Source organism: Hemicordylus capensis, chromosome 4 (assembly GCF_027244095.1).
Source record: "Hemicordylus capensis ecotype Gifberg chromosome 4, rHemCap1.1.pri, whole genome shotgun sequence".
NCBI lineage: Eukaryota > Metazoa > Chordata > Lepidosauria > Squamata > Cordylidae > Hemicordylus > Hemicordylus capensis.
Genome location: NC_069660.1, coordinates 125,150,907 through 125,177,861, shown reverse-complemented (window position 1 = coordinate 125,177,861; position 26,955 = coordinate 125,150,907). Strand labels below are relative to the sequence as shown.

At 42.0% G+C, this 26,955-nt stretch overlaps 2 protein-coding genes across 5 annotated transcripts in view; one reads left to right on the top strand and one right to left on the bottom strand.

Moving 5' to 3' along the window:
- Positions 1 to 26,955, top strand: part of LOC128324836 (divergent protein kinase domain 1A) — a 182,537-nt gene that overhangs the window by 31,435 nt on the left and 124,147 nt on the right. For 3 of the 4 annotated variants that reach the window (XM_053249922.1, XM_053249923.1, XM_053249924.1), the window contains one exon: positions 509 to 5,596. The exons of the other annotated variant lie outside the window; for it this stretch is intronic. In XM_053249922.1, coding sequence (XP_053105897.1) covers positions 509 to 1,321 — 813 coding nt within the window. In that variant the 3' untranslated portion in view covers positions 1,322 to 5,596. Of the gene's footprint in view, positions 1 to 508; positions 5,597 to 26,955 lie in introns of those variants that run through there. 4 annotated transcript variants of the gene reach the window in all.
- Positions 13,794 to 25,476, bottom strand: RPL5 (ribosomal protein L5). The gene is made up of 8 exons (XM_053249926.1): positions 25,322 to 25,476; positions 23,616 to 23,685; positions 23,399 to 23,514; positions 20,561 to 20,695; positions 19,274 to 19,476; positions 17,922 to 18,099; positions 15,425 to 15,513; positions 13,794 to 13,951 (listed from the first exon to the last, which is right to left on the bottom strand). The coding sequence occupies exons 1-8, from the start codon at positions 25,322 to 25,324 to the stop codon at positions 13,852 to 13,854; spliced, it is 894 nt and encodes a 297-aa protein (XP_053105901.1). The 5' UTR covers positions 25,325 to 25,476; the 3' UTR covers positions 13,794 to 13,851.

Sequence of the window (26,955 nt, the reverse complement as noted above, 5' to 3'; positions counted from 1 at the left end):
AAACCCCTTACTTGCCCACCCATAAGCAATAGATTGGGGAGTAATGCACATGAGCAAGTTGCATACTCTTTCCTTTGATACGTGTATGTGACTGGCATACACTTATTTTTTGGCCTAACTTTCCTGGTGTCACAGTGACAGTACAGTGCCTTTCAGGCATTACAATATACATTCTTCTTGATAACGAGATACCTGTGTGAAATTAAAGTTTTCTAATACTTGGCATAATGATTCACTTGTTTTAAAAATGCATGTTTTCTTGACACAGATACTACTCAATGGGAATACTTTTTAGATTAATTAAATTCACATAATTAATTCACACAAGTTTTTTGAACATACTATTATTGCCCTATGATTAATGCTTAGAAAATCTGATCAATGGGGGATTTCTGTCGTCTTAATGTTTCTCAGAATCTGCATAGCTCAGCATTGGTAGCATGCACTAGTTATGCATTTTCTATTCAGAATAAATATGTTTGACTATATACACATGGCTTATTTCCAGGCAAAACTAGGTGAACAGGGAAATCTTCCTGAGCTGGTTAACCTCATCTTGTCTGTTGCTGATGGGAACAAAGATGGTAGAGTTTCCTTGCCAGAAGCAAAGTCAGCATGGGCACTTCTCCAGCTAAATGAATTTCTGCTTATGGTCATCCTACAGGATAAAGAACATACTCCCAAATTGTTGGGCTTTTGTGGGGATCTGTATGTGATGGAAAAAGTTGAATATACCTCTCTCTTTGGAATAAGCCTTCCTTGGATCATAGAACTTTTCATTCCCTCTGGTTTCAGAAGAAGCATAGACCAGTGGTTTACTCCATCATGGCCTAGAAAAGCAAAAATAGCCATAGGGCTTCTAGAATTTGTGGAAGATATTTTCCATGGACCATATGGAAACTTTCTTATGTGTGATACGAGTGCCAAAAATCTGGGTTACAATGATAAATATGACTTGAAAATGGTGGATATGAGAAAAATAGTGCCAGAAATCAACTTGAAAGAACTAATTAAAGATCGTCACTGTGAGTCTGATCTGGATTGTGTGTATGGATCAGACTGTAGAACTATTTGTGACCAAAGTAAAATGAAATGTACCACAGAAATAATTCAGCCAAACTTAGCAAAGGTGTGCCAGTTGCTTAAAGACTACTTGCTCCGTGGAGCTCCTCTGGAAATACATGAAGAGTTGGAGAAACAACTGTACTCTTGCATTGCTCTGAAAGTCTCAGCAAATCAGATGGAAATGGAGCATTCCTTAATACTTAACAACCTGAAAACATTACTGTGGAAGAAAATCTCTCATACAAATGATTCTTAGTTTCTTTGTCTAGTTCTGCTGTAGGAGCTGACCACTTTGTGTCCAATACAGATTCAACATCTTAAAAAATACTCTTTATTTATCTGTCATCAGCACTCCTTCAAACACTGCCACCAAGTGATTTTTTTTTTCCAGTTGGAAAATGATATATGTTCTCAAAGTATCTGCCTGGCAGAGACTACTAAAGCCATATGGCTATAACATTCCCATTTGGGAAATAAAAAATACGAGTGCAGTGTTCTCCTCTTGCCCTTACCCAAGTTGAGATCTGTATGAAGCGTATTCTGTTGATAGTATTCACACTGTGCTCCCACAAAGAGTAATTTAACTTTGAGCCAAATGTACATGCTCTGAAGGAACATGTGGGACAGACCCCCTGGGATTGTACCACTTCGGAATGCAAGTGCTGGATTACGTTTGAATACTCGGCCCCTTCAAACAATCCCTGAGCCACAGGCAGGGGAGTCTTGAAGTAGAAGAGTACTGAAACTTAGAAGTCACACCTGCACTTTTCTTAAATAATAGTTCTGAGAGGGCTGCAGCCCTTAAGCAGTGCTGTGAGAAGCTTTTGTTTTTCTTTCTTCATAACCGCCCACTCCCCCCAAAAAAATTACAAAATGGGTTGTGGTGCTCTCAAAAATTTCTTCAGTCTATTGTTTAACAGAAAACAACTTTAGCCTGAAGACCCACCACTATTAGACATTAACATGGTAGAGTCCACACTGCTGTTTATAAATGAAATGAATATTTTTGAGGTTGTTTACTAATTTTAGCATGGCAGAATTTGCACATTAGTAATTTTTAAGACAGGAAATCAATGCGATGATTTTAAAAATGTTTTAAACTGGAGGTTTTAGAACTAGAACTTTTTTGTTAGATTTTTACATTTGTATACACATTTACCTCATGCATACATTGAATGTTACCAAGTTAGCTGAAACTTCCTAGTTAAATGTACGCTGAACCATGCTAGCAATTAAGGATTTAAATAAAGCATGTTGCGCACGGGCACACGGTAGCAGCAATATTTAAAGACATTAAAATGAACTACTTACATTATTTGGGCCTCAAATTTAGAATAAAGTTTTCACAGTTTGGTGCCAAGAATTAGGGAACACTTTAGATTGAATTATTACATGAGTGGGGAGATGAATAATGTTGGTGTGATTAATAGTCTGGATCATGGTTGCTTAATGAGAAAAACATTAAAATCATAAGGCATATCCTGGCCAAAGGTAAGTACATCAACAATCATATGCCTGTTTGTTCTGAAGTGATTCCCACTAAGTTCAATGGGAATAACTTCAAGTAAGTGTGCATACAAATGCAGGTGAAGTTTCACTGACTTCTATGGGGAAAATAAGCATGTACTCAACCCTGTTTCATTGACATTTGACTAAATTAAATGTGTTCATTATTGGCTGGATCTTGCCTAGTCAAATCAATAAACTAGTTAAGCAGAGCTATTGAATCTAAGCCTGTTGATTCAAGAGTCAAATTGGTAAACTTCTCTGGATTAATTGATTTGTGGATCAAGACTTTCATGTATCACACTAGCTATTAATCTAATATCTAAAATTACTTTCAAGCTATTCAGATATCTTGAAAGTAATCTAGATATTACTTTCAAGTTGCTTTTGGAGTGAATATTATGCCTTGTCTAAACTTGTTCTAGGATTATGTGACAGGTTGGTTTTGAACCAGGATTGTCCTTACACTAGTGGTCCTGTCTGTTCTGAGCTGAGATTCTAGCTTTGCTTGTAAAGCAGCAAACAAAGCAAGACAATAAGAAAGTATAGGCATGTGAGAGCACTCCTCCTACATTCAATGTATTTTTTTTTTTAGAATGGTACAGTACTTTTCACTACCTTTTTGTATATTTCATGAGCCTAGATGCATGGTTTCTACTTCTGTATATGGCAATTTTGATCACAAATGGACAGTCTTTGTTATCCACGCCTAGCTGTTGATTCTAAACAGTCAGCCAGTTCCTCAAATCTGCTCAGATGACACTTGCCATTGTTTGGCAGAGCTTTTGTGAAACACTTGTGAACATGATGCGTGACAATAACTTGTAGTCTCCACCTCCTCATTTCATTTGTATTTCTGTTACAAGAGGGGAAAGATGAGTAAGAAAAGTCCTTTATTTTAAAGCTTTTTCTCCAACTGTCCTTCTGGCTTCAATATGTTGCTTTGTCAACAAGAACTTAAGTTTATTCATATAAACTTATATGATGTAGACAAGCTGCTTGGAATGGTGCGGCCTACCTCCTGTTCTCTTGACGCTTGTCAAACATGGCTTATACTATCTGGTAGGGGGGTTGTTGTAGAAGGCCTGGTAGAGATTATACATGCTTATCCAAGGGAGGGAAGGATGCCTTCCTGTCTTGAGGCAATTATTAGACCTCTTCTGAAGAAGCCTGAAGAGTTAAACAACTGTAGGCCTGTCTCCAACCTTCGCTGGTTGGGCAAGGTAATTGAGAGTGTGGTGGCCTCCCAGCTCCAGACAGTCTTGGAGGAAATTGATTATCTAGACCAATTTCAGACTGGTTTCTGAGCAGGCTATGGGGTGGAAACTGCCTTAGTTGGCCTGATGGATGATCTCCAATGGGGAGTTGACAGAAGAAGTGTCACTCTATTGATCCTTTTGGATCTCTTGGTGATTTTCAATACTATTGACCATAGTATCCTTCTGGAGTGTCTGAGGGGGCTGGGAACAGGGCACTGCTTTGCAGTGGTTCTGTTCCTACCTCTCCGGCAGATTCTAGATGGTGTCCCTTGGAGACTGTTGCTCTTCAAAATGTGGACTTTTATATGGTGTCCTCCAGGGCTCTATACTGTCTCCAGTGCTTTTTAACATCTATATGAAACTGCTGGGAGAGATAATCAGGAAATTTGGTGCAGGGCATTATCAGTGTGCTGATGACACCCAAATCTATTTCTCCATGACAACATCAGGGGAAGGCATAACCTCCCTAAATGCCTGCCTGGAGACAGTAATGGACTGGATGAGAGATAATAGACTGAGACTGAATTCAGATAAAATGGAGGTACTTATTGTGCAGCATTGGAATTCGGGAGACTATTTTGATCTGCCGGTTCTTGATGAGGGTCACACTTTCCCAGAAAGAATAGGTGTGTAGTCTGAGAGTGCTTCTGGATCTAAACCTCTTCATGTTGAGGTGGTGCCCAGAGGTGCTTTCGCTTTGGCTGATATGCCAACTGCATCCATTTCTTGAGATAAACAACCTCAAAACAGTGGTACATATGCTGATAACCTCCAGACTGAACTACTGCAAAGCACATTATGCGGGGCTGTCTTTGTACGTAGTCTGGAAACCGCAGTTGGTACAGAATGCAGCAGCCAGTTTAGTCTCTGGGTCATCTTGAGGAGACCATATTACTCCTATATTCAAAGAACAGCGCTGGCTACCAATAAGTTTCCAGGCAAAGTTCAAGGTGCTGATTATAACCTATAAAGTCCCAAACAACTTAGGCCCCGGGTATTTAAGAGAACGTCATCTTCACCATGAGCCCCATCGCCCATTGAGATAATCCAGAGCGGTTCATCTGCAGTTGCCACCAGCTTATCTGGTGGATATATCAGACAGGCTTTCTCTATTGCCACCCCAAGACTCTGGAATGCACTCCCTGCTGAAGAACCACCCCATCTCTGACAACTTTTAAGAAGTCTTTAAAGACACTTTCCCCCCCACCCAAGCTTTTTAACTAGATTTGTGGCTTTAAATCGTTTTAAGGTTTTTATGTCTGTTTAATTTGTTTTATGTTGTAAACTGCCCAGAGATGGAAGTTTGGGGCAGTGTACAGATATAATTAAATAAATATAATGAAAATGCACTTACAGAGCAAAATGGTCTTTGTTCTCTGTATGATATGTGAAGTTCAATAATTTGCTTTAGGATTCTGTGCATTTTTGCCTTGTGTACATATTTTTACTAACAATATTCTTGCACAATGTCCACTTCTTGTTAATTGACAGGTACAGTTCAGAAAGCAGCATTTAATATTTGCAACCACTAAATCCGTATTTTACTAGGCATATATTTGTGCCAAGTAAATCTGAATGTCAATATTGTTAGTCATTGCTCAGTTAAAAGAAAAATTGAGTGAAATATTTCTAAATATTTGAAATTTTGGAACAAATTGTCAACAATGCAGTTTGTACTATATTGCATTCTGATTGCTGTTATACCATCTTCAGGAGTTACATTTTGAATATGAATTGTTTACAATAAACTGGAATTGTTTCCCCTGTTTGGCAGTTGTGTTCATTTGAGAAGTCTTGAAACTAAGTAGAGAACAAAAACTTCCAATAGAGGGAAAGAGAGGAGAAAGTTATCCCCTGCTAACTGGGCAAAGAGGCACCTTTTACCGTGGTGATTCTCTTTATTTAGCAGGGGGAGAGTAACTGGCCCTATCTACCCCCAGCACAGTACTTCCAGTGACTGTTGCTGGTGTGTATCTTATGGTTTTTTTAAGAATGTGAGCCCTTTGGGGACAGGGAGCCATCTTATTTGTTTGTTATTTCTTTGTAAACCGCCCTGAGCCATTTTTTGGAAGGGCGGTATAGAAATTGAATTAATAATAATAATAATAATTAATAATTAATAAAAGCCAAAGCACTTGAGTTGGAATATGAGGTATTGAACATGATCAAAAGGCTTACTGGTTTCTGAGTATCAGGCTAAGCTTTTTATCTGTTCTTAAACTAGTTTGGTGGCTACTTGGTCTTTCCAAAAGAAACATGAGGCATCCAAACTAGTACTTCTGCGAACTGAAGATGTTTTGCTCATGCAAGATGGAGGGGGGATAGTTTTCACCAATCCTTTCCTCTTGCTGCCCCCCCCCCCGCAGGCCCCCCAAACCTGTTTTTGGGGGGCCTTAAATTCTCAGGAACACATTCACAGGGAGCTGCAGAGGAAGGGAGGGGGATTGGTAAAACTCGCTGCTCCTCCTTGCCCAAACATTTGTGGAACTACTAGTCTGGATATCAGCCAATATGAATAAGATGGAAACTTCTAACAGGACAAAACTGTGTTGATATAAATAAATAATAGTTTTGTATGTTGAATTTCCATATGCCTTTAACAAAGGATGCTATAAGTGATCACATTTAATTTATTGATCTTTCATTGTCAGAACTGAATTTGAAGTAAACCAGAACTTGCCAATGGCTTATTCAGTAATGGGAAACTTCAAGGAAGATGAAATCCTTTTGAGAACATGCTTTTTGAGCCTTGAGCAAAGTGATCTCCATTCTTTTAATGGTTAGACTATACTGCCCCCTAGTGAAGCAGTTGGGTAGAACTGCATATAACAGAACTGTGTACAGAACTCTATGAAAGAAAACAAATGGGACTAATGTGTAATTTGCAGCGGGGCGGGTCTTATTGTTTTCTACAAAAGACAAAAAGTCTTCTGACACCTTTTTAAAACTCAAAGTTTGTGACATAAGTTTTCATGGGCCAGAGCTAGATGAAATTTTGTGTCTTCCTTAGACTCGGCACTTAAAAATAAGGGCTTATATAGTAACTTCAAGTTGTGAGCAAAGTAATTAAAAACCTGCTGTCACTTCTAATGTGTTGAATGTGTCCCTTATGCTGTTTGCAGGGCTTTGGGGATCATGTCAAGTAACAGAAGAACTCCAGTGCTGAAAATATGACTGATTACTGTAACAGCCTCTACTTTTCACTTTTATTTGTTAGTAGTTCTGATTCCACTATGGAACTGAAGTCAGCACAGCAACCATTTTCTGCTCCCCTCTAGTTTCCTACCAATGACTAAAGAATATGCATGTAACTAAACCCAGTTTTTGCCCAGCTGTTGTGTTCCATCTTGACATGTATTAAATTTTGGTAGTCAGATTCACAAGCAGAGCCTTTGGCAACAGGATATCTTCCATGATGTTTTTACTAATTCATCCATATCAAGTTACTTGGATAGACTAACATACTTGCATAATTGATGATTCAGTCCTATGCAAGATTACTTGGAAGTAAGCTGCAGTGTGTTAATGGAGCTTACTCACAGGTACACTCTTCGAATTCTGCTGGAATGCATTTTGTGATACAGATACGTTGGCATCTATAGAAAAGTATTTCTAGTTACAATGGGGACATCAAAGGCTAAGAGGGCAATCCCCTGACAGTTCATTGCTGCACATGTGAATTGGCTCTATTTATTCTCCCCAGTAGCAATTTCTTCTCTCAGTCCTTTTATGCTTGGACCACCTATGTCATCATAATAAATTGACCAGTGTGCCTATCTTGACCCTTATTCTGGGGGGGAAACTGCTGGCTTGCTGAACTTCCTTTACATCTGCAGCAACCACCCAGCAACACAGTCATTTGCATGTTTGCAAGTCCTAATGTTAAGGGGACTGTGAGTAATGGAACAACCCCAAAGACAGACATTTTTGCAGGAAGAATAATAAAACATCTATTTACAAACTAGGGAAGAGAATAATAGCAGAAATAGCAGGGATGTATCTAGGGTAGGGCAGGCAGGGCACATGCCCCGGGCGCCACTTGAAGGGGGTGCCATTTTTGAAAATTAAAAAAAATTAAAAAATTAAAAAACAGCCACCAAAAACAAAATGGCCACCGTGCATGCTCAAATGGCCTCTGTGAGGCTCTAGGCCAGGGATTCTCAACGTGTGGGTCCCCAGATGTAATTGGACTTCAACTCCCATAATTCCTACCAAAGGCCACTGGGACTGGGGATTATGGGAGCTGAAGTCCAATCACATCTGGGGACCCACATGTTGAGAAACCCTGCCCTAGGCCATGCCAGGACTTGCAGAGGCCATTTGAGCATGTGTGGTGGCCATCTTGTTTTCAGTGGCCATTTTTTAAAAAAAAGTTATTTTTAAAAATGGCCACTGCACATGCCCAAATGGTCCCTGTGAGGCCCTAGAGGCCAGTGGGGGGAGGGGGAACCTTTGCAGACCCCCTCACGGCCCTTAGGAAACCCCCCAAAGGGGCTACAGGTTAAAAAAATTTTTTTAAATATAATATAAGTCACTGTACACATATTCAGATTGGCACTATGTACAGAGAATCAGGGCTTGTGAATACTGAGCTGAAGCTTATGAGCTAGGATTGTATTCATTTGCTCTTATTTTGCTTCTTGTGATAAATGAGTTAAATGTGATGTCTTAATAATATGGCTATTAATGGTGAGTTTGTCTTTGAATCAGTATGAAATCCTTAGTATTAAGCCCCACTGGGAGTTTCTTGCTCCCTTTTTCTCATTTTAACTGCCTTTCTGAAAGACTAGATGATAAATGAGACTTTTCTTATTTTAACTGCCTTTCTGAAAGACTATTTCAAGCAGTGACACAGTTTACTCTGCATATCCTTTAATTATTTTCAGAGTATCTGGGAAAAGTCAAATTCTCCATTTATTTTTAAAACTTATGTAATAGTGATGCTACAATGCATAGTAGAGAATTAGACAGGCACTTCTGTTTAGTATTTGGGTATTTCATGAGCCCCAGCATACTAAAATTTGTAGTTTTCCAGCATTTTTTGGTCTGGCTACATCCACTGCAGCCATTTTAAAAAAATTTTTTAAAAATGGCGCCCCCCTTCAAGTGGCACCCGGGGCACGTGCCCTGCCTGCCCTACCCTAGATATGCACCTGTTACCATCTTAACTGGTGATTTCCACATTTTTAAAAGTATGAATAAAAATTGTGAGCATGTTAATTCATCCCAGATTGAAGTGTTTTTTTTAAATATTGCACTTAATATTCATAGTTAGTATCCAGTAGCCACACACACTTATATAGGCCAACAGTACATCAAAGGGCTAAACTGGTGGACAGTTTTACAGAATTTTTGTTGCTATCATCCCTAGAATTTACAATTTTGAAAAGTGAAATAGTCTCTGGTGTAAATCATCTAACAGCTTCAGTAGTCATCCATAGTTTTGCTTTGTTCTTGACCCATAGAATATGAAGAGTTTACCTGAGAGTAAGAACCATTAACACACTGCAGCTTACTTCCAAGTAATCTTGCATAGGACTGAATCATCAGTTATGGAAGTATGTTAGTCTATCCAAGTAACTTGATATGGATGAATTAGTAAAAACATCATGGAAGATATCCTGTTGCCAAAGGCTCTGCTCTCCAGCAGCTAAGGAGGGAACTTGGAACCCAGATGCTCTTCCCAGACATTTCTCCCTAATTAAAGTTCAGGAGGATCAGAAAGGTGAGAGCGATATCTCTCCCTGAGGTGGTCTTGTTGAGGGCACCTAGGCTTTTGATGCTGGGGACTTGAACATCCTTGCCTAGGAGGGCTCCAGATTGTGGTTGCCAATGAACCTCTCGGACAGGTTCCAGATGGTGTCGCTTGGAGACTGCTCTTCTTCAAAATCTGAACTTTTGTGTGGTGTGCCTTAGGGCTCCATATTGTCTCCGATGTTGTTTAACTTCTACATGAAACCGCTGGGAGAAAATCATCAGAAGATTTGGTGCAGGGTGCTATCAGTATGCTGATTACACCCAAATCTATTTCTCTATGTCAGCATAATCGGGAGAGGGCATAGCCTCCCTAAATGCCTGTCTGAAGGTGGTAATGGGCTGGATGAGGGATAACAAACTAAGACTGAATCCATATAAGACAGAGGTACTCGTTGTGCGGGGTCAGAACTCGAGAGACTATTTTGATCTGCCTGTTCTGGATAGGGTCACACTTCTCCAAAAGGAACAGGTTTGCAGTCTGGGAGTACTCCTGGATTCATACCTCTCCCTGGTCTCCCAGGTTGAGGCAGTGGCCAGAAGTGCCTTCTATTAGCTTCAGCTCATATGCCAGCTGCGTCCATTTCTTGAGGTGAACTACCTCAAAACAGTGGTACATCTGCTGGTAACCTCCAGACTGGATTACTGCAATGCACTCTATGTGGGGCTGCCCTTGTATGTAGTCCGGGAACTACAGTTAGTCCAGAATGCAGCAACCAGGTTGATCTCTGGCTCATCTCAGAAAGATCATATAACTCCTGTATTGAAGGAGCTACACTGGCTGCCGATATGTTTCCAGGCAAAATACAAGGTGTTGGTTATGACCTATAAAGCCCTAATTGGCTTGGACCCTGAGTATTTAAGAGAACTTCTTCTTCGTCATGAACCCCACCTCCCACTGAGATCAGCTGGAGAGGTTTGTCTGCATTTGCCACCGGCTCGTCTGGTGGTTACTCAGGGACAGGCCTTCTCCACTGCTGCCGAGGCTTTGGAATGCACTCCCTAGTTAAATAAGAGCCTCCCCATCACTGACAGCTTTTTAAAAGTCTTTAAAGATGCATCTGTTCACCCAGGCTTTTTAATTAATATTGTTTTAATGGGGTTTTAAAATATTCTTTAAAAAATTTTAAATTGTTGTAATGTTTTAAATTTTTCATTTTTGTTTTAACTAATGTTTTACTTTGTTTTTATTTTGTTTTAAACCACCCAGAGATGTACGTTTTAGGCATTATAGAAATATGTTAATAAACAAACAATCATAGGCCTGTCTCAGAAAATCTTGACACACATGGTGAGTCCGAGTCTGTATTTGTTACTCCGCTAGGGTGGGAGGACTGGATGACATCCTCATGAATCACACACATCAAGAGGCTCTGCAGCGATATGGTGGAAGTCTCTTCATGCAAGTGCTGCTGTGCCAGACTTCCCAGTGCTGCACAGCACATACCTATGAACTGGAGTTACAAGCAGGCTCCCATCATGTCCCTGCAGAGCGTCCTAATGCATGAGCTTTGTTAGATGCCAGTCACTACCACTAGTTCTTTGTCATGGGCAGAACCTGCCAAGGCTTAAATGTGCAATCTCCAATCCTCTGCAGGTGTAGGGGACCAGTTAAGTTGGAATGTCTCCATAAGTGGATGATGCCTGGTGGCCCTTGGAGTTTCCTGTTCAATATGACTGGTGTTCCAGCTGAAGTGCTGTTCAACCTCAGGAACATTTGAGAGATTTATTCATTTTTTTATACTGCCCTTCCAAAATGGCTCAGGGTGGTTTACATAACATGTGGATGTGATAGGTGACTATAGCTCACTAGGCTCCCTAATATACTAGCTTGGGGTAAAGCAGCAGGGACAAAGGCTGATGGTGATGGAGGAATGCTTTCTTCCCCACCATTGTCTGTACAGTGACATTTCAATGTATAAGGGCTGCTTCAGGTGGAATCTCACTGTAGATTATTGCAACAGTCTGCTTTAACTTAGCAAAGATGTCAACAAGGTCCTTGGAGAGTTGCCTCCTATCCTGTTTGCTAAGCCCTGGCCTTTCTGGGCTGCTAATATGAAGAATGACTGATTTACCAAGACTTGGTCATCTGCACATATTTTTGCCAGTTAAGAACTCCACTAGTTCCCAATTGAAGGGCTGGTTAAAGCTCTCAAGAGCCTGATGCTGGGATAGTTAAGGTACTGCATTCACCTGTTTTGAATCTGTTAAGATCATCTATTGAGGTCTTGTCCCAGTGCCCCGTTGGTGGACCACCCATAGAATAGGTGCTAAAGCAAAACTGTTGTAATTTTTTTAGACTTTTCTTATTGCCACTATTTTTTTTTAATGTCTTTGTTTAGTTTTAAATGACATAAACCACTTTAAGAGCTTGGTAATAGAAGTGAAATCTTTCAAACAAAACAAATGACAAAGTACTATAGCACTCATGCTCCACACCCTTTTCAGAGATACCTTGCTGGAGCAGCTGGGCCAGAATCCTTTTTTAAAAAGGCGAAATTCAGCCTTGGTTTCACTAAACAGATCCTTGGCAGCGTGTGTGTGTGTGTGTGTGTGTGTGTGTGTGTGTTTTAAGGATTCCATACACAATTGATAAGTGGGAGAGTGGAGAGTGTAACTACAATTTTAAGACTGATAGCAATAGCAATAGCACTTACATTTATATACCACTCTATAGCCGGAGCTCTCTAAGCGGTTTACAATGATTTAGCATATTGCCCCCAACATTCTGGGTACTTAGTTGGTAATGAAACATTCAAGACAGTCTTTTGGAATACCCCCTTAGATTTGTTCAACATGCATCAAACAGAGGTCTTTCTCTGAGCCTCCAAAATGCTTTACATATGAACAGCCCTGCTGGATCAGGCCCAAGGCGCATCTAGTCCAGCATCCTGTTTTGCAGTGGCCCACCAAGTGCCGCTGGAAGCCACAGGCAGGAGTTGAGGGCATGCCCTCTCTCCTGCTGTTACTCCTGCTTTGAAGTGTGCATAGGGCTATGACAACCTGGAAATACTTTGCTGGACACTTTAAATAATTCACAGCACACTTGAGGGTCTTTTAAAATAGAATTGCTTGGAATTCAGACTGTCAAAACCCAACATCCAAGCTCCCTTCCCGCGACACAAAACTCAATACAAATTAGACTTCTCTTCAGAAAACAACAAAATGCTGTACCTGATGGGTTCATTTGTCAACTATTGGCATATTGTGTCAACCTTTCCCACTAACTTCAATTGGCAACAGAGGTAGCAAGGAATACTGAGACTATACTAGGAAAATAGAATTTTCAAGCAATAAAGGGCTGGAAATGGCAGCAAGCTGTAATGATGGTATGGATGGTAAGTGGTAATAGTAAGATGGTGATAAGCTGTAATGATGGTATGGTAATGATGACATGGATGGTAAGATTTTAGGGAAGGGAAAGCTGTTTCAACAGGCAAACAAGTTGAGACGATGGAGAATTAAGAACTCTCTGGATAGAGCAATTAGTGTTTGAACTGTCCTGAGGGTCATTAACAAAAAAGTGAAATGTTTAATAATGTGTAAGGAACATTTGTGCTGGTGAAAGATTTGGGCAGGCAAGATGTGAAAAGGGAGAGAGGTTTTAGAAGAGAAATAAAAGCAGTTAACCAGTGGTCTTGCCACTGCTCACTTCCCCCTCATAACTGGCCGTTGGCTGTTTTGAAGTAAAGATTATATAGGAGTCGAGCCCTGACCTTGAGATGCATACAAACATGTTTTAAATGTTACAAGAAGTAGTTAAGATGAACCATGCTTATAACAAAACATTAGAAAGCAAAGAATTGTGCACTTCTGTTTCATGTCACAATATATGTATCATGCTCATGCTTTCAGTGATTTGCAAGATGTAAGAAGAGCCCTCCCTTTGCTTATAGCAGGGAAAACAATACCCAGACAAGCCTGTGGAGAAGTCATTCAGTGAAGTTTGCTTACAAATTCCAGAGCAGTGCTTCACAAACCAGCGTGCCTCACACCAACAGGATGCTGCTTTCAGGTTAGCACCAGGACCCCACACATTCAAGGGTTTGCTTTCACTTTTCCCACCCAAATCGGTTTATACTTTTATGGTTTCATAACAAAACTCCATCTTATCTGTAACCTTTAATGGGAAACCAAGAAAACCAGCAGGTGTCCAGTAATCCAAAAAAATTATGATTCAGGGTCAGTAAGTCAATGCTTACAACAACATTGGTTTAATAGTTTATTTAGTTTTCCAAAATCTTCATAGAAAATTATGGAAGGCATCTTAACTATCAGCTGCACGTTCCTGGGCCCTGAGGAAGCTAGCCTTCTTTTGAGCCACACGGTCTTTCTTCTGAGCAAGTGACAACTTGGGACGGTTCCACCTGCACCAAAGACAGATTTTGTGTTAACAGCAAGTTCATACTTTATGAGTTATCAGCTTTTTTAAAAAAAGGGACACACAGCCCTAACACTTTAACCCTGAAGATGCCAATGTATCCAAGAACAAGAAGTTGTTTTTATCTACTCTACTGACCGATCTCCTACTGTACCATGCATCACTGATCTGTATTTACTAAACAATGGAAGGAAAGTTATGACCCTTCTCCATTTATACAGAGGCAACAGCATTCTGCCAGCAAATATTACATTTCTTTCATTTTTGGAATAAGAGGGAGGTCACATATGTGGCTTACACAAAATAATCCCCTCTTTTATACCCAGAGCAATAGTACATGGTTGTACACGTGCTTGCTGGGCAATTCCTGATCTCTGGCCCCTTCAAGTTAAGCACCAAGCCTAGTAGTTTGAAAAGTTTCCACCAGCAGCAACAATGCACAACACAAGAGTAGCCAGCAGTTCAGCCTTGGGAGACAGAAGGACATCCAAATCTTCATTGCAGGATTAGCTAATTGGCCAACTGGTCTGTTAAGGAACTCTCCCTCTCTATGTCAAATGCTATATCCACCACTATGAAGTGAAATCAGGTTAGCATGATGGATTCAGATAACGGATTGGGAATGCCAGTTGCTACAGCATTGCTAAATAAGCAGGTATGAGCCCAATCATTCAGATGGAAGGCTACTGCAAGCCCCACTTAAGAGCAGGTTATTTTTTAGATATACTAGAATATCTCCACTGACATAGAGCGTTCAAGTTATTACAACACCGGCCACAATTTTTTAAAAAATGAGACCAGTACTGTCTCAGGAGACGGCAATATCTACAAGCAGAATGGAAAACTGCACTATTTCATTATACCAAAGTGTACAGATAACTTATGAAGCAAGAAACTGAAGCTAGTTTTCATTCAGCGGCTATCGGAGAGACCAGAATGATCATCACAGGAATTTCTTAACAGTGTACCGATGCTTTTCTTTCTGAAACTCAATTACAAACAGTCCACTGAACATATTTCTGCTCATAACAATCTAATGGAAAAATGACTTGCAGTATCTTCCTTTTGGAGGCACAGAAATGACCAGCCTATGGAGAAGTGATGGTAAAACAGTATAGGGTTGGAAGCAGGAGCCCTAGAGGCTTGGATGTAACCTATAGTCTCTTGTCTAGTCCAGCTCTTAAAGCATACAAGCTTTTTAAAACATTAAAGCATCTCAACATTATGCCATATTGTGCTAGGAAATGCCTTGCACAAAACTAAGAGTTACCCTCTTCTGGCAACCCCCAAAGCACTTTACTTTGGGGCATCACAGAACACAGTGTGCTAACACACCATTTTCAATGTTCATTCAATTCCAAAAGGCTATAGAGGTCTCACTGGCACTTGAAGCAACCGAAGTTTCCTCATGAAATCACATGCTATAGAAGGAAAAAGAGAAAAATGAAGGCCATCTCACCTCTTCTTTTTGACTTCCCTCTTAGGTTTCTTTTCATGGACCGGATTCTCACGTATTCCAGCATGGGCTTTTTTATACATTTCTTCCATCTGAAATAAATATATTTAGAAAAGGTGTATATTTAATGCATATTTATTAAGTCGGCTTTGAAAAAACCTTAAGGTATTCTGGGGAGAAAGTTTGATAAGTTCATCTGACCACACTGACTGACTGTCTACACCAACACACACCCAGCAAGCAGAAGAACAACATATCATTCCAAGAGCAATGCAAATTGAGAGCCTCTTCCTGGAAGCTGAGCTCACTGTAACACTGGGCAACATGCTTGGAGCCCTTGGCCTGTCGGATCTCCAAGACCAGTGGAGTATTCAAAATACCCCAGGATCTGGAAAGCTTACAGCCACAGCTTGCATCTCTTCATTGTCTTCCGAGAAGGAAGAGGACTGCCTTCAAGCTGGCCAATTCCAGGGGACTAAATCAGAGGCTTTCTGGTGGCTATGGATTCCGCAGGCATGTCTTCACCCAAGATATCCATGTACTTAAGTAAGGCTTTCCTATATATGAATATGATATTTATTAAATCTCTCAGACATTTAATTTCCAGGATCCCCTTCAGGACTTCTTCACTTCTCATATGGTGGCAGGGTTGCTGTGACAAAGTAGAGGTCAAAGAGAAAGCCAGCTCCCACTAATCATAGGGACCCCGAGATACCTGGTGGAAACTGCCGAAACTGTGTGCAGCAACTTCTATGAATGTCTGTTTTGGGCAGTGTTCTTACCGGCCTTCTTTGCAATGCTTAGACCAGAAGAGATAGTTGCTGACTATTGTGCTATACCACACACATAATTTTTGCTTTTGAGTGACCTTGATATGCCCAATAGAAGTACCGGCAATCAACATGTAGATGATGTAACAACATTGTTCGCCAACCCATAACAAATTGTTCTCCGGGCAGCTCACAATGTACTAGAGAGGTCTGTCATCTGCTTGAGGCTATCAAGGGAACAATGGATGTGTCCATTCTGGCCCTTGCAACTTATTGGCAGTAAGGGTCTCTTTCCATATACAGCAACAGAGAGCAACTGACCAAAGAACAGTTTCTAGCAATCTTTTATACTGCCCCGAGGGTTCTTGGTCTCCCTCCAGAACAATATAACATTGACTTCTTTTGGCTGGGATCTGTTTTGTCTGCAATGAGGTATTGATACCTTCAAGAAACAAATTTTTAATTTGGGAATGCCATGTAGGGGCATTCCAAGCACACAAAATGGTCAACTCTGATCATCAAGACACAAACAGAACCACCAACTGACTGTGAGAGAAAAGCCTGCAAACAAAGAGTCAGCATCACCAGCTCCTGCTGTATTTCTCTCAGATTTATCTTTACTGCATTATAAGGTGCTTGTAATTATATTTGTAAACTACCACCCTGTAAGACCTTTAGTCTGAAAGATGGGAGTATGATTTTAAAAGAAACAAACAGCAGTCAATGTGATGCATTTTCCTCCAGTGTTCCAAAGAGGTCTACAACCAGAGGAATTTAGGGCAGATTCACACTTGGGCAGTAGGGAGGACGACCTGTGCTGGTAAACAAATTTACCACACCTATACACTCACTGTGAAACCAGGATTTTGCTGTCAGTGGTGGATCAGGATTTGTAACTATGTAATGTATGAAGACACCTTAAGTCACCTCCTGAAGCTATTTCTTACGGTTACCCAGCAGAAGTGGCAACGCTACAACTAGTTACCAATTTGTCTTTGCATTTATTCCCACAGCATAAATGTTGTGATTTTTCCCCATTTCATCTCTACATGTGGGAAAGAGAGACAGAGCAATCAGTCCATCCATGAACTCTGGCAAGAAGCATTTGCATAGGGTCTCTGGCACTCCAGATTCCATTATGTATATATTTTCTCTGTAAGGTAAGAACAAATCCTAAATATGTATTCTAATTGTGCCAACAAGTTATAATTAACTGAAGTGCTGGTCCAGTTTAAAGAAACTTGCAGATCAGCATTATGAAAGTGCTGACCCATTTTTCAGTTTCTACCACTGCATCATTACCACCACCACCTGCTTCTCTTGCACAAGTCACTCCCTGCATGGCGGGAATGAGGTCTCGTGAAAAGCATCCCCAATCCAAAGCTACTTATCCATATTCTCCCTTGCTAAATACAAAAAACTCCAAAGTTTTGAGTAAGTTGGGAGAAAATCCATGTCAATAGTTTGAAAGACAATTTAGGAGATATTCTATGTTCCTGCAACAAGCAAACAATTTAGAAGTCAGGAAACCCGTCACAGCTATGCACCTGCATGCAGAATACTTATCCAGTGTCACAGATGGACCATATGTTTACCAGCTCTGTCGTCTGTTCTCTGAGCCAGAAAGATTACTCATCAGTACTTCCGCAAAACTGTATGTTGCTGGTAATACTGATTCCAATCAGGCATGCCTTAAAGTACTGTTCGCAATGAATGAATAAGCATCTTACCATGTCAGGCGTCACATTGTTTTTGATATACTGGGAGAACTGTTTTTTGTACGCATCTTCGTCCTCCTCCATCAAATAACGCATGTAATCTGCAACGTTCTGACCCATGATGTGCTTGCGGTGGACCTCTGCGTTGAATTCTTTGCTCTCTGAGTCATAACCAGGGAAACGTTTGGTACTGTGAAACAGGAATTGAGAGTCAGGGCAAACCCTGGTAAGACTCGAAACCCTGTTTCGAGCAAACCCTGGTAAGACTTGGGACAGGCATTACAAAGAATGGGCTTCTCACACAGCTTCAAACACAAATAGAAGTCCAGAGTCTCAGCCACACCTTGAAACACTGACATCCACCATATGCATGCCAAGCACCAATTACCAATTGCTCAATCAGTGAGATCATCACCACAGAGTGTCCATGTTAAAGACAAAAGGTGAACTATTGGGGAGCTCTACAGTCAGTAGGAGGAAAAGGGTCACTCTGTTTTACAACTATCCCTTGTAAAAACTGCCACTGCAGTCAAGTTATACAGGATGAGCTGGACCTCTGTGCACCAGTGTTCCCTCCAAGGTATGCACATGTGCGTGCGCTCACGTGGTTTTTTGATGTCCGCTCAGTTAATTTTAGATCCCGCTCAGGCTGAATCAGGAAGGCCCCATTCTGAATGCAAGAGTGCACACACTCTGCCTTGATACTGCTGCCCAGAACAAACTTCATTCCGCACACAGATAAATAAGCCTTAGGCACCACCAAGGATGACCAACACCACCACTCCAGCTGAGCATGCCCGAGCTTAAGATCCTCTTCAGAGGCTTTATTCATGTGCCGCCCCCCCCCCCCGCTTATGAGGTGAAGTAGGTAGCAATAAGGAACAGGACAGGACTCTGGAAAGCCCTCCCACTATCCGTTAATCAGGCAATGCTGACTGCTTCACTTGCTGGTGTTGTAATCGTTTTACTGCGATTGTTAGCCACCTTGTGAACTCACACAATTAAGAAACAAGAAATAAATATTTTGAAATAAGTGTACTTAGACATGCTAAACTCAGCTCATGAAGCAAAGGATAACAGCTGCACTTGAAACAGTTGTGCCTACCCTAGAAAACAAAATTACTAGCTTTTCTCTAAAAAGCCAAGCTACAAATACAAGCCTTTTAATTAGGTTCCAAATTAAATTACTGAAGTAGTTCTGCTTGTTTTTGACATTGCGTTACATTTGATTTTGAAATGTATACCAGCCTGGGAGCTATGTGCAGAAAGTCAATCTGACAAGTGCTTAAAGAAAGAGAATAGGCAAAGACTTCCAATTTCATAGAGCTGCCTGAACTATCCATCCAGGGGAGGCGGTGAATTACCTGTGTGGAATTGAGAGACCACCATCCACGGCTCCTTTCAGAGCACCAAAGACCTTGTTCCCAGTGGTAGTTCGAGCAAGACCTGCGTCCAGATAGCATGTAAAGGCACCAGGTTGCCCATCGACACTTTCCACATTGTATTCATCACCAGTCACTTCAACTTGGCCTTCGTAGATCTTATGAAGGCCAAATTTGTTCAGAAGCTGCAACCAAAACAATTTAGGTCGGTTTTCACAAGACCTGGGGTTTTCAAGCAAGAACTTAAGAAGGTTTCCAGTGAAAGCTTTCCATGCTGCATCAGGTGGCAGCAGGGCCAAAGGTGGCAGGGTGCACATTTGGCAGTCAACCCTTTGCAGCCAGAACTAGAAACACCACCACCATCGACCAGCACCAGCCAGATACAGGTCTGGAAAAATAAAGAGCATACACATTTTAAGAGATGCTTGTGATTTTTCCAGCCCTTTCCTGTGGCTGTTGGTGAGGCTGGAAAATCCCTACTCTTTTAGCATGAAAATACCAAGTTATTCAAGGAAGTGGAGCTTGCCACAAACCCCCTTAATTACACACAATGTGACTGTCAAGCACTAGAGGGGAATGGCTTGAAGCTGGGACAGCATGCCAGTGGCTAGAGAAGTAGAGTCTCCCATGGAGGAAACTCCCCGTGTTGCTCTAAGAACTCTGCAGTGGCAAGCATGCACACAGGAATAGCAATAGCAATAGCACTTACATTTATATACCGCTCTATAGCCGGAGCTCTCTAAGCGGTTTACAATGATTTAGCTTATTGCCCCCCAACATTCTGGGTACTCATTTTACTGACCTCGGAAGGATGGAAGGCTGAGTCAACCTTGAGCCCCTGGTCAGGATCGAACTTGTAACCTTCTGGTTACAGGGTGGCAGTTTTACCACTGCACCACCAGGGGCTCTATCTAGTAATATCTAGAATATATCTAGAATATCTAGTAATAGCAACAATGAAGAACACAGTGCTCTAAATGTGATGCTCTGTGCACATGCACACACTCACTCACTCTCTCTCTCCCCTAAACTTTTATTTTTATTTAATTCATCTATGTGGTGTTGCTTAACACACACAAAACGCTGTGCGTACACTTCAAAACTTAAAACCCCAAAAGCTCAGCTCTCCCCTGCCTTCCCCTCACCCCCAAAAAACAGTATTAGGAAATTCCCAGTTTCAATAGTTTGCAGTTCCTGACTCATGCTTCCCTATTTGCATCAAGTAATAGGGGAGGCTGGATTTAATCTGAACTTTCAACAGATACGTACCCTGCGGGCCAGCAGCAGGCCCGTGCAATAGGCAGCAGCATAGTTGGTCAAGCCTACTTTCACACCATACTTTGGCAGCTCATGAGCATACGCAGCACAGACAATCATGTCACCTTCAATCCTGGCGTATGCAATCTACAACAGAAGCAAAATTCGTGAGTGGCCTCAAACTTATCCACTAGTTTTCAGTACTCTCCGCCCTCTGCACACGGGGAGCATCAAAGCCAGCAGAATCCCACACAAGGAATGCCTTCAGCATCAGCCTTCCCAGTTTTCAAACCAGTGTCTCCCTAAAGTCACTCCAGTGAGTGTAAGTGTCATATCCATTTCTGATGCACAGGAATGATCAATAAGCAGCTCAGCAATGGCTGGATAGTTGTTGAAAGGAACAGACCCTTGCAAGAAACCTTCATGAGGACTTAGTTGAAGAAGAAGAAGAGAAGCATCTCCTCCTCATGCCTGCCACTCTATTGCCATCGCTTCTATTTCTGATCCTTTCACTTACTGCTGCTACAGTTCCTAATAAAATAAATCAAGACACAGACTTGTAACAGTTGCTCCTGCAAGTTGGGTTTTTTGCTTTGAAGGACTACAGCCCTCTAAACTCTTGGTTATAGGGGGAAGTGGGGGGAAGCACATGGGCAACTGCAATACTGCTGCGTTCCATTCATCTTGCTAGGAATGATGGTAGCAGCATCAGAGGAAAGAAAACAGATGCAATACCAGGGCAGTTGACTACTCAACTGTTCACCCAGAAGAAGCATTTCTCTCCACAACGTGCACTAACTTTTCCCATGGATTTTGGAAGGCACACTATCATCCTGCTCCCCTCACCCTGGGCCCATGACCAATGTGATCATGATGTATGGGATTACAATGTAATAACAGAAACATAGAAAACCACCTTATACCAAGTCAGACCACTGATCCATCTAGCTCAGTATCGACTACACTGACTGGCAGCAGCTTCTCTAGTTTCAGGCAGGAGTCTTTCCCAGCCCTACCTCGAGATGAATCAGGGACTGAACCCGACACCTTCTACATGCAAAGCCTGTGCTCTACCACTGAGCTATGGCCTCATGAGAAATAGCCCTCCAGTTTACCTATTCTCAGATATGTGATAATAGATCCTTTTAATAATCTACATATGGACTGAATGAAAGATCTGTAGCCCGTGTTCCCTCTAACAGGGATTCCCAGATGTTGACTACAACTCCCATAATCCCCAAGCACAAGCCATTGCAGCTGGGGATTCTGGGAGTTGTAGTCAATAACATCTGGGAATTTCTGTTAGAGAGAACACTGTTCTCTCTAGAGAAGAATGGAATCTAGCAGTGTTATATTGGCTCCTACTGAATTCGGCAAGGGGGTAGATATACTCCAAGCGTAACCCAACTTAAAATCAGCAATAGACCAAGAGACCATGAACTTTCTAGTCTGGGAAGGGCACTGAGAATTATGTTAGTGATTACTAGCTGCTTTGCAGAGCTAGTGCTCATGTGGTTGGCACCCATGCCTGTAAACCACCTTCTATGTGCAATGTAGGCATGCTCCAAGGCACTTGTAGGCGATTTCTGGATTATATCCTCAATTATTGCTTTTACCATAATCTAATACAAAGTGTAGTACAACATTTACTCAGTTTTTTACCCCAGATTACTTTCTACAGTTTTCCATCACAAACGAGGACGAGAGAGAACACATTTTAGGTAAGCTAGGAAATTGGTTAATAGAAAATGCCAAACTAACATTTTTGAAAGATTAATTTCAACTCCACTCAGCATTTTCTACAGGCTGGTAGTTCTTTTGTCCCTGATGAAAAATATGCAGATAGTTTTGAAAGCCAACTGATATCTCTGTCCAGAATACACTCAACCAATTTGGCTTAAATATGAAGACTGTCCAACAGGACTGTGCAAACCTTTGGTTGAAGCACAATACTCCACATACCTTCCAAGATGGCTCTGGAGCTTCACTTAAAAAGAGCCCCACTGATGCTGGGAAAAGCACAACACTGCATGGTGGAAACTGTTCTCTCCATGCAGTGCCAGGGGCTGTGTGGAGAATTCACCTTCAGACAAAGCTTCCCACAGGCCTACTGTCTTAATACCTCCAAAATTAAGGATTAGAAAACAGAGTTCATAGACTGAGCATAATTGGTCTAAAGTGTGATCGTTCATCTTGGCCAATAGGTATTTTATATGCATTTATTATTATTGCTGATTAACAAGAAGTAGAATATATTTGTTTGTTAAACAATAAATGTACACACATCTTTTTGATTAACAGCAACCTCCTGGGATCACGAAATAATTGTACGGTGTTCTGTGTGTAGCTTTCACACACACACACACACACACAACGAAGTAGCACTGTGTTGGTGTGCAGCCACACAGAACCCATTTATTCCTCTTTTGCTCTGAATACCAATGTGAGACTTTGAACGTCAGATGATCCAGGCTTGAATAATTAAGTTTGAATTGGTCAAATAAGAGGACCCCTTTTACTTATCTCAAAGTTTTCTAGAATATTCAAGGTAGCTCCTCAAATTCATGACAAGATCAACTCTGCTTCACCAACCAAGAAAGAACTGCTACCACATGATTTGTTCTATACTTAAAGGATGTTCAAGGAAGAATACATTTTGCCCAAACCTCAGGTAGCAGCTGAAGGACACAGATATTTTCCTCTTTAAAAATTAAAAGCAGTTCTTTCATAAGGCAAACGCTGCTTCACACATTAACATTCATATATCAAGTAGCTTTTGTAAAGGACATTTATGAAATGGTCCTTTACAGTACAGTCAAGGATGGGAACAAGGATGGGAAAGCAAATTACCTGGCAGATGATATCTCTGTTGGTGACACGTACAATCATCCTATATTTAGGGGTATTGTACTTGTTTTTATCTTGAATCACCAAACGCTTGCGCGCATAGTAATCAGTCTTTCCCTCTGAAAGAGAAAGGTGCCAGATCAGAACAAAATTATAAACTGCAGATTCAGGTCCTCATTCATTTAAATCTACCAGAAGTCTGTAAAATAGTAAATCATACCTCTCCTTCTTCTGAATTTCACTTGATATCTCTTGAAGTAGGCCTTATTCTTGACCACTTTGACAAACCCCTTGAAGAAATTGAACAAACAGTCAAAAATGTTTCCTTGACAAGATATTGGAAGTGAGAGGACAAAAAGAACAAATGTATTCACATTTTAGAAATCAGGATGGAAAAAGATTTGATCGACATATTAGCACACACTAAGTTAGATGTAAGTGGATGAAAAATGCAGACTGTCCCAATGGATGCAACGGCATGACAGCACACCAAATGGGGAGAGGGTGGGAATACATGCCACACTCTGACACCATCAAATGTATCATCTCTACCTACAAAACTGTTTTGGTAGCAACATGCTTGGAATGCACAATTTGCTTGCACTTATAATGATTCGCTTGCACTTCTAAGCATTGGGTATTTCAACATGCTTTCCCAGTAAGAAACAAACCTTCCCACAGTTCATTAACTATACTTAGATTCCAAGGAACAGAGTTTTAAAGAATCAGGTGGAAGAAAATCTCTGTAAGCAGCCAGTATAGGGCTGTCAAACATTCTATGCCTTTTCTGATCATTCTCAAGAGGGTGGTTTTTGCAAGAAATATTCAGCTCACCCCCATGTTTTTAGGTTGTGAGCATCACTTCCTCCTTATCAGTGAGCAACTAAGGGTCACGTTCCATCCGCTAACAGCCCTCCTGGCATTACTTGACGTTTCATTCACCCTAGCAAACCATCTGTAGAAGCCATTCACACAAGGAGCAGTCAAAGCTGACCTTAAACTGCCTTTTCACATGCTACAGGGGCAAACCTGATTTGGCAGTTAAAGTGTACTTGACAAAGAGCCAGTGAAAATCCTGGCTTCCCAATGAATGCAAGACATAAAATACACGTGTGAAAAAAACAAACTCACCCCCACTGTGTACCAGTTGCAGGGGAGTAACAGCAGGAGAGAGGGCATGCCCTCAACTCCTGCCCGTGGCTTCCAGAGGCATCTGGTGGGCCACTGTGTGAAACAGGATGTTGGACTAGATGGGCCTTGGGCCTGATCCAGCAGGGCTGTTTTCATGCACCCTTAAATCATCTTAGGGGTATACCTAAAAAATACAGGCCACCAGGGACAACAAACCAAAAGACCTACGGTGACAGAGAGCTAACATCTTTCAGAAATTGAAACTTGACCGACTCACTGCCTAATCCCCACCTCTCCCCCAAGTCATGCAGCAATCCGCAGCCCTGTTCACACAAGCTAGGCCAGATGCCGTGTGTACACACCAGGGACAGCCTTCTAGACACTCAGAGCCTGCACTCTCTGCCACTCCTGCTGTCAGGCGCCTTAAGGTTTGGCAAGGGGCACAGGGACCCAAAGGAGGGGGTGTGGAAGTTAGAGGGGCTGTCAGAGTCCTGAGAAGAGGCAGCTCTTTGGGCGAGGGAAGACTAAGAAACCAGACCTGGGGAGATAAGATGCGGGACGGACAAGGTAGGGGACCCAAAGAGAGAGAAAACACGCTGCCTCTTCACCAGCCACGGCTTAAAGCGGCATGAGCAGCCATTAGGCCACGCTGGAATCTGCTTCCGCCGTCAGGGCCGCCGCTTCTCAATCTGAATCCATCCAGCCGGCTACAAACACACAGGAGGCCGACGAGGCTGGAGGACCCCAAGCTGGCACTTTTCTCCCCATCGCGGCCCGTTTGGAGGCGGTACTGACCATGGTTCTCGGTTTTGTTCCGTTCGCCTTAGGCCGAGGCCCTTTCAGCAGAACGTCTGCCTCCCGGAAAGGTTGGGGAAAAGGCTGAACTCTCCGCGCAGGCGCAACACGTCACCTGGCTGACAACGTGGAGTCGCTTCCAGCAAGAGAGGCCTCGCAAAAGGAAAGCACTGCCCCCTCAAGGCATGGAGGGGAAGCGTTCCGTCTCCCTGCCCGCCCCTTCCTGCGGCGGCTGGGAAACGTCATATTCTCTTCCCTGTGGCTGCCGCGGAGACGTCACGGTGGTCCTCGGAGAACCAGCAGCTGCCACCTAGTGGCGTCTAAGCGCTAAGCTCTCTGAGTTCGAGCCCCTTCGACGTATCAAACATGAGTGTGCTCTTTGCAGTTGTTTACCATTTGGAATCGTATTCAAATATGGCTACACCCTCCTTGGGAGCATGCATGGAAGCAGAAACAATCCAGGTAGTAGAGGTGCCTCCCTGCATCCGTCTGCGTTGCAAGTAGCGTTCTGAACTCCTCGCTTTCCCCAGTTGCTGTGAGGACTGAAACGCAGGAGGGCTGTTGGAATACCTTGGTTCCTTCAAAAGGGCCACACGAGTGCCCTGAGGTGTTTGCTCACACAGTGGTCTTTAGGGACCGTCTTCAAATGGTCAAACAGAAGAATTGCCCTTCCGAATGAGTTATTATTCCCTTGATCAAAGCTGAGAATAGGTCTGTTGCTGCATAGCTTCTCTGCCAACAGCAAGAAGGTAAACGTGCTTTGTTGCTGTAGAAAACGACAGCTCTGTATCTGTGGGGTATTAAAATAGGATGACCCAGCATGGTGTAGTGGTTAGAGTGTTGGACTAGGGCTTGGGAGACTGGAGTTCAAATCCTTATGTAGTCGTGAAACTTACAGGGGCAGCCACTTATCTCTCAGCCTAACCTACCTCACGTGGTTGTTGTGAGGATAACCATAACCATGTACACCACTCTGGACTCCTTGGAGGAGTGGGATATAAATGTAATAAATAAATAAATAAATGATCACATCCTACCCTGCTTCTAAGGAGCAGCATTCATGTTGTAGCTATAGCAACAATGTTGTAGCTATAGCAACAATGTCAAGTAGTTAAGGATCAGAAGTAGTGACTTCCCCAAATCCTCACCCAATGAGTTTTGTGGCTGAGTGGGGATTTGAATCCAAGTCGACTCAGGCCATGTCTCACACTCTACTACCCCATTACATCACCTCCTTTGTGTTTTTCCCATCTGTCATATTTTGGAAAGTTAGCAGTCTCTTTTGTTCATATTAGAAACCAATTTTGTTCTGTACATCCATGTACATAGTGCTCATTCATTAAATACATTAATAGTGTGGTCTCTAGCATAGGTTCAAGAGCAGCAGTCAAATCCAGTGGTTTATCTGAGCATAAACCAAACTCTTGAGGACTAAACACCAAAATAAATAAATAAATACCATAAAGTATATACCCAAATACCTTTTTTTCAGTTACCATTTTCACTGGTAACTGGGCAGTTGAATCCTATGGACCCAACAAGATCACTGTAGGTGCAGTGCAACTCGATCCAGTTCCAGCTAGGCCTAGGCAGGAGGATCCTGTATTCTTAGTACAAGTCCAACTCACTAGCCA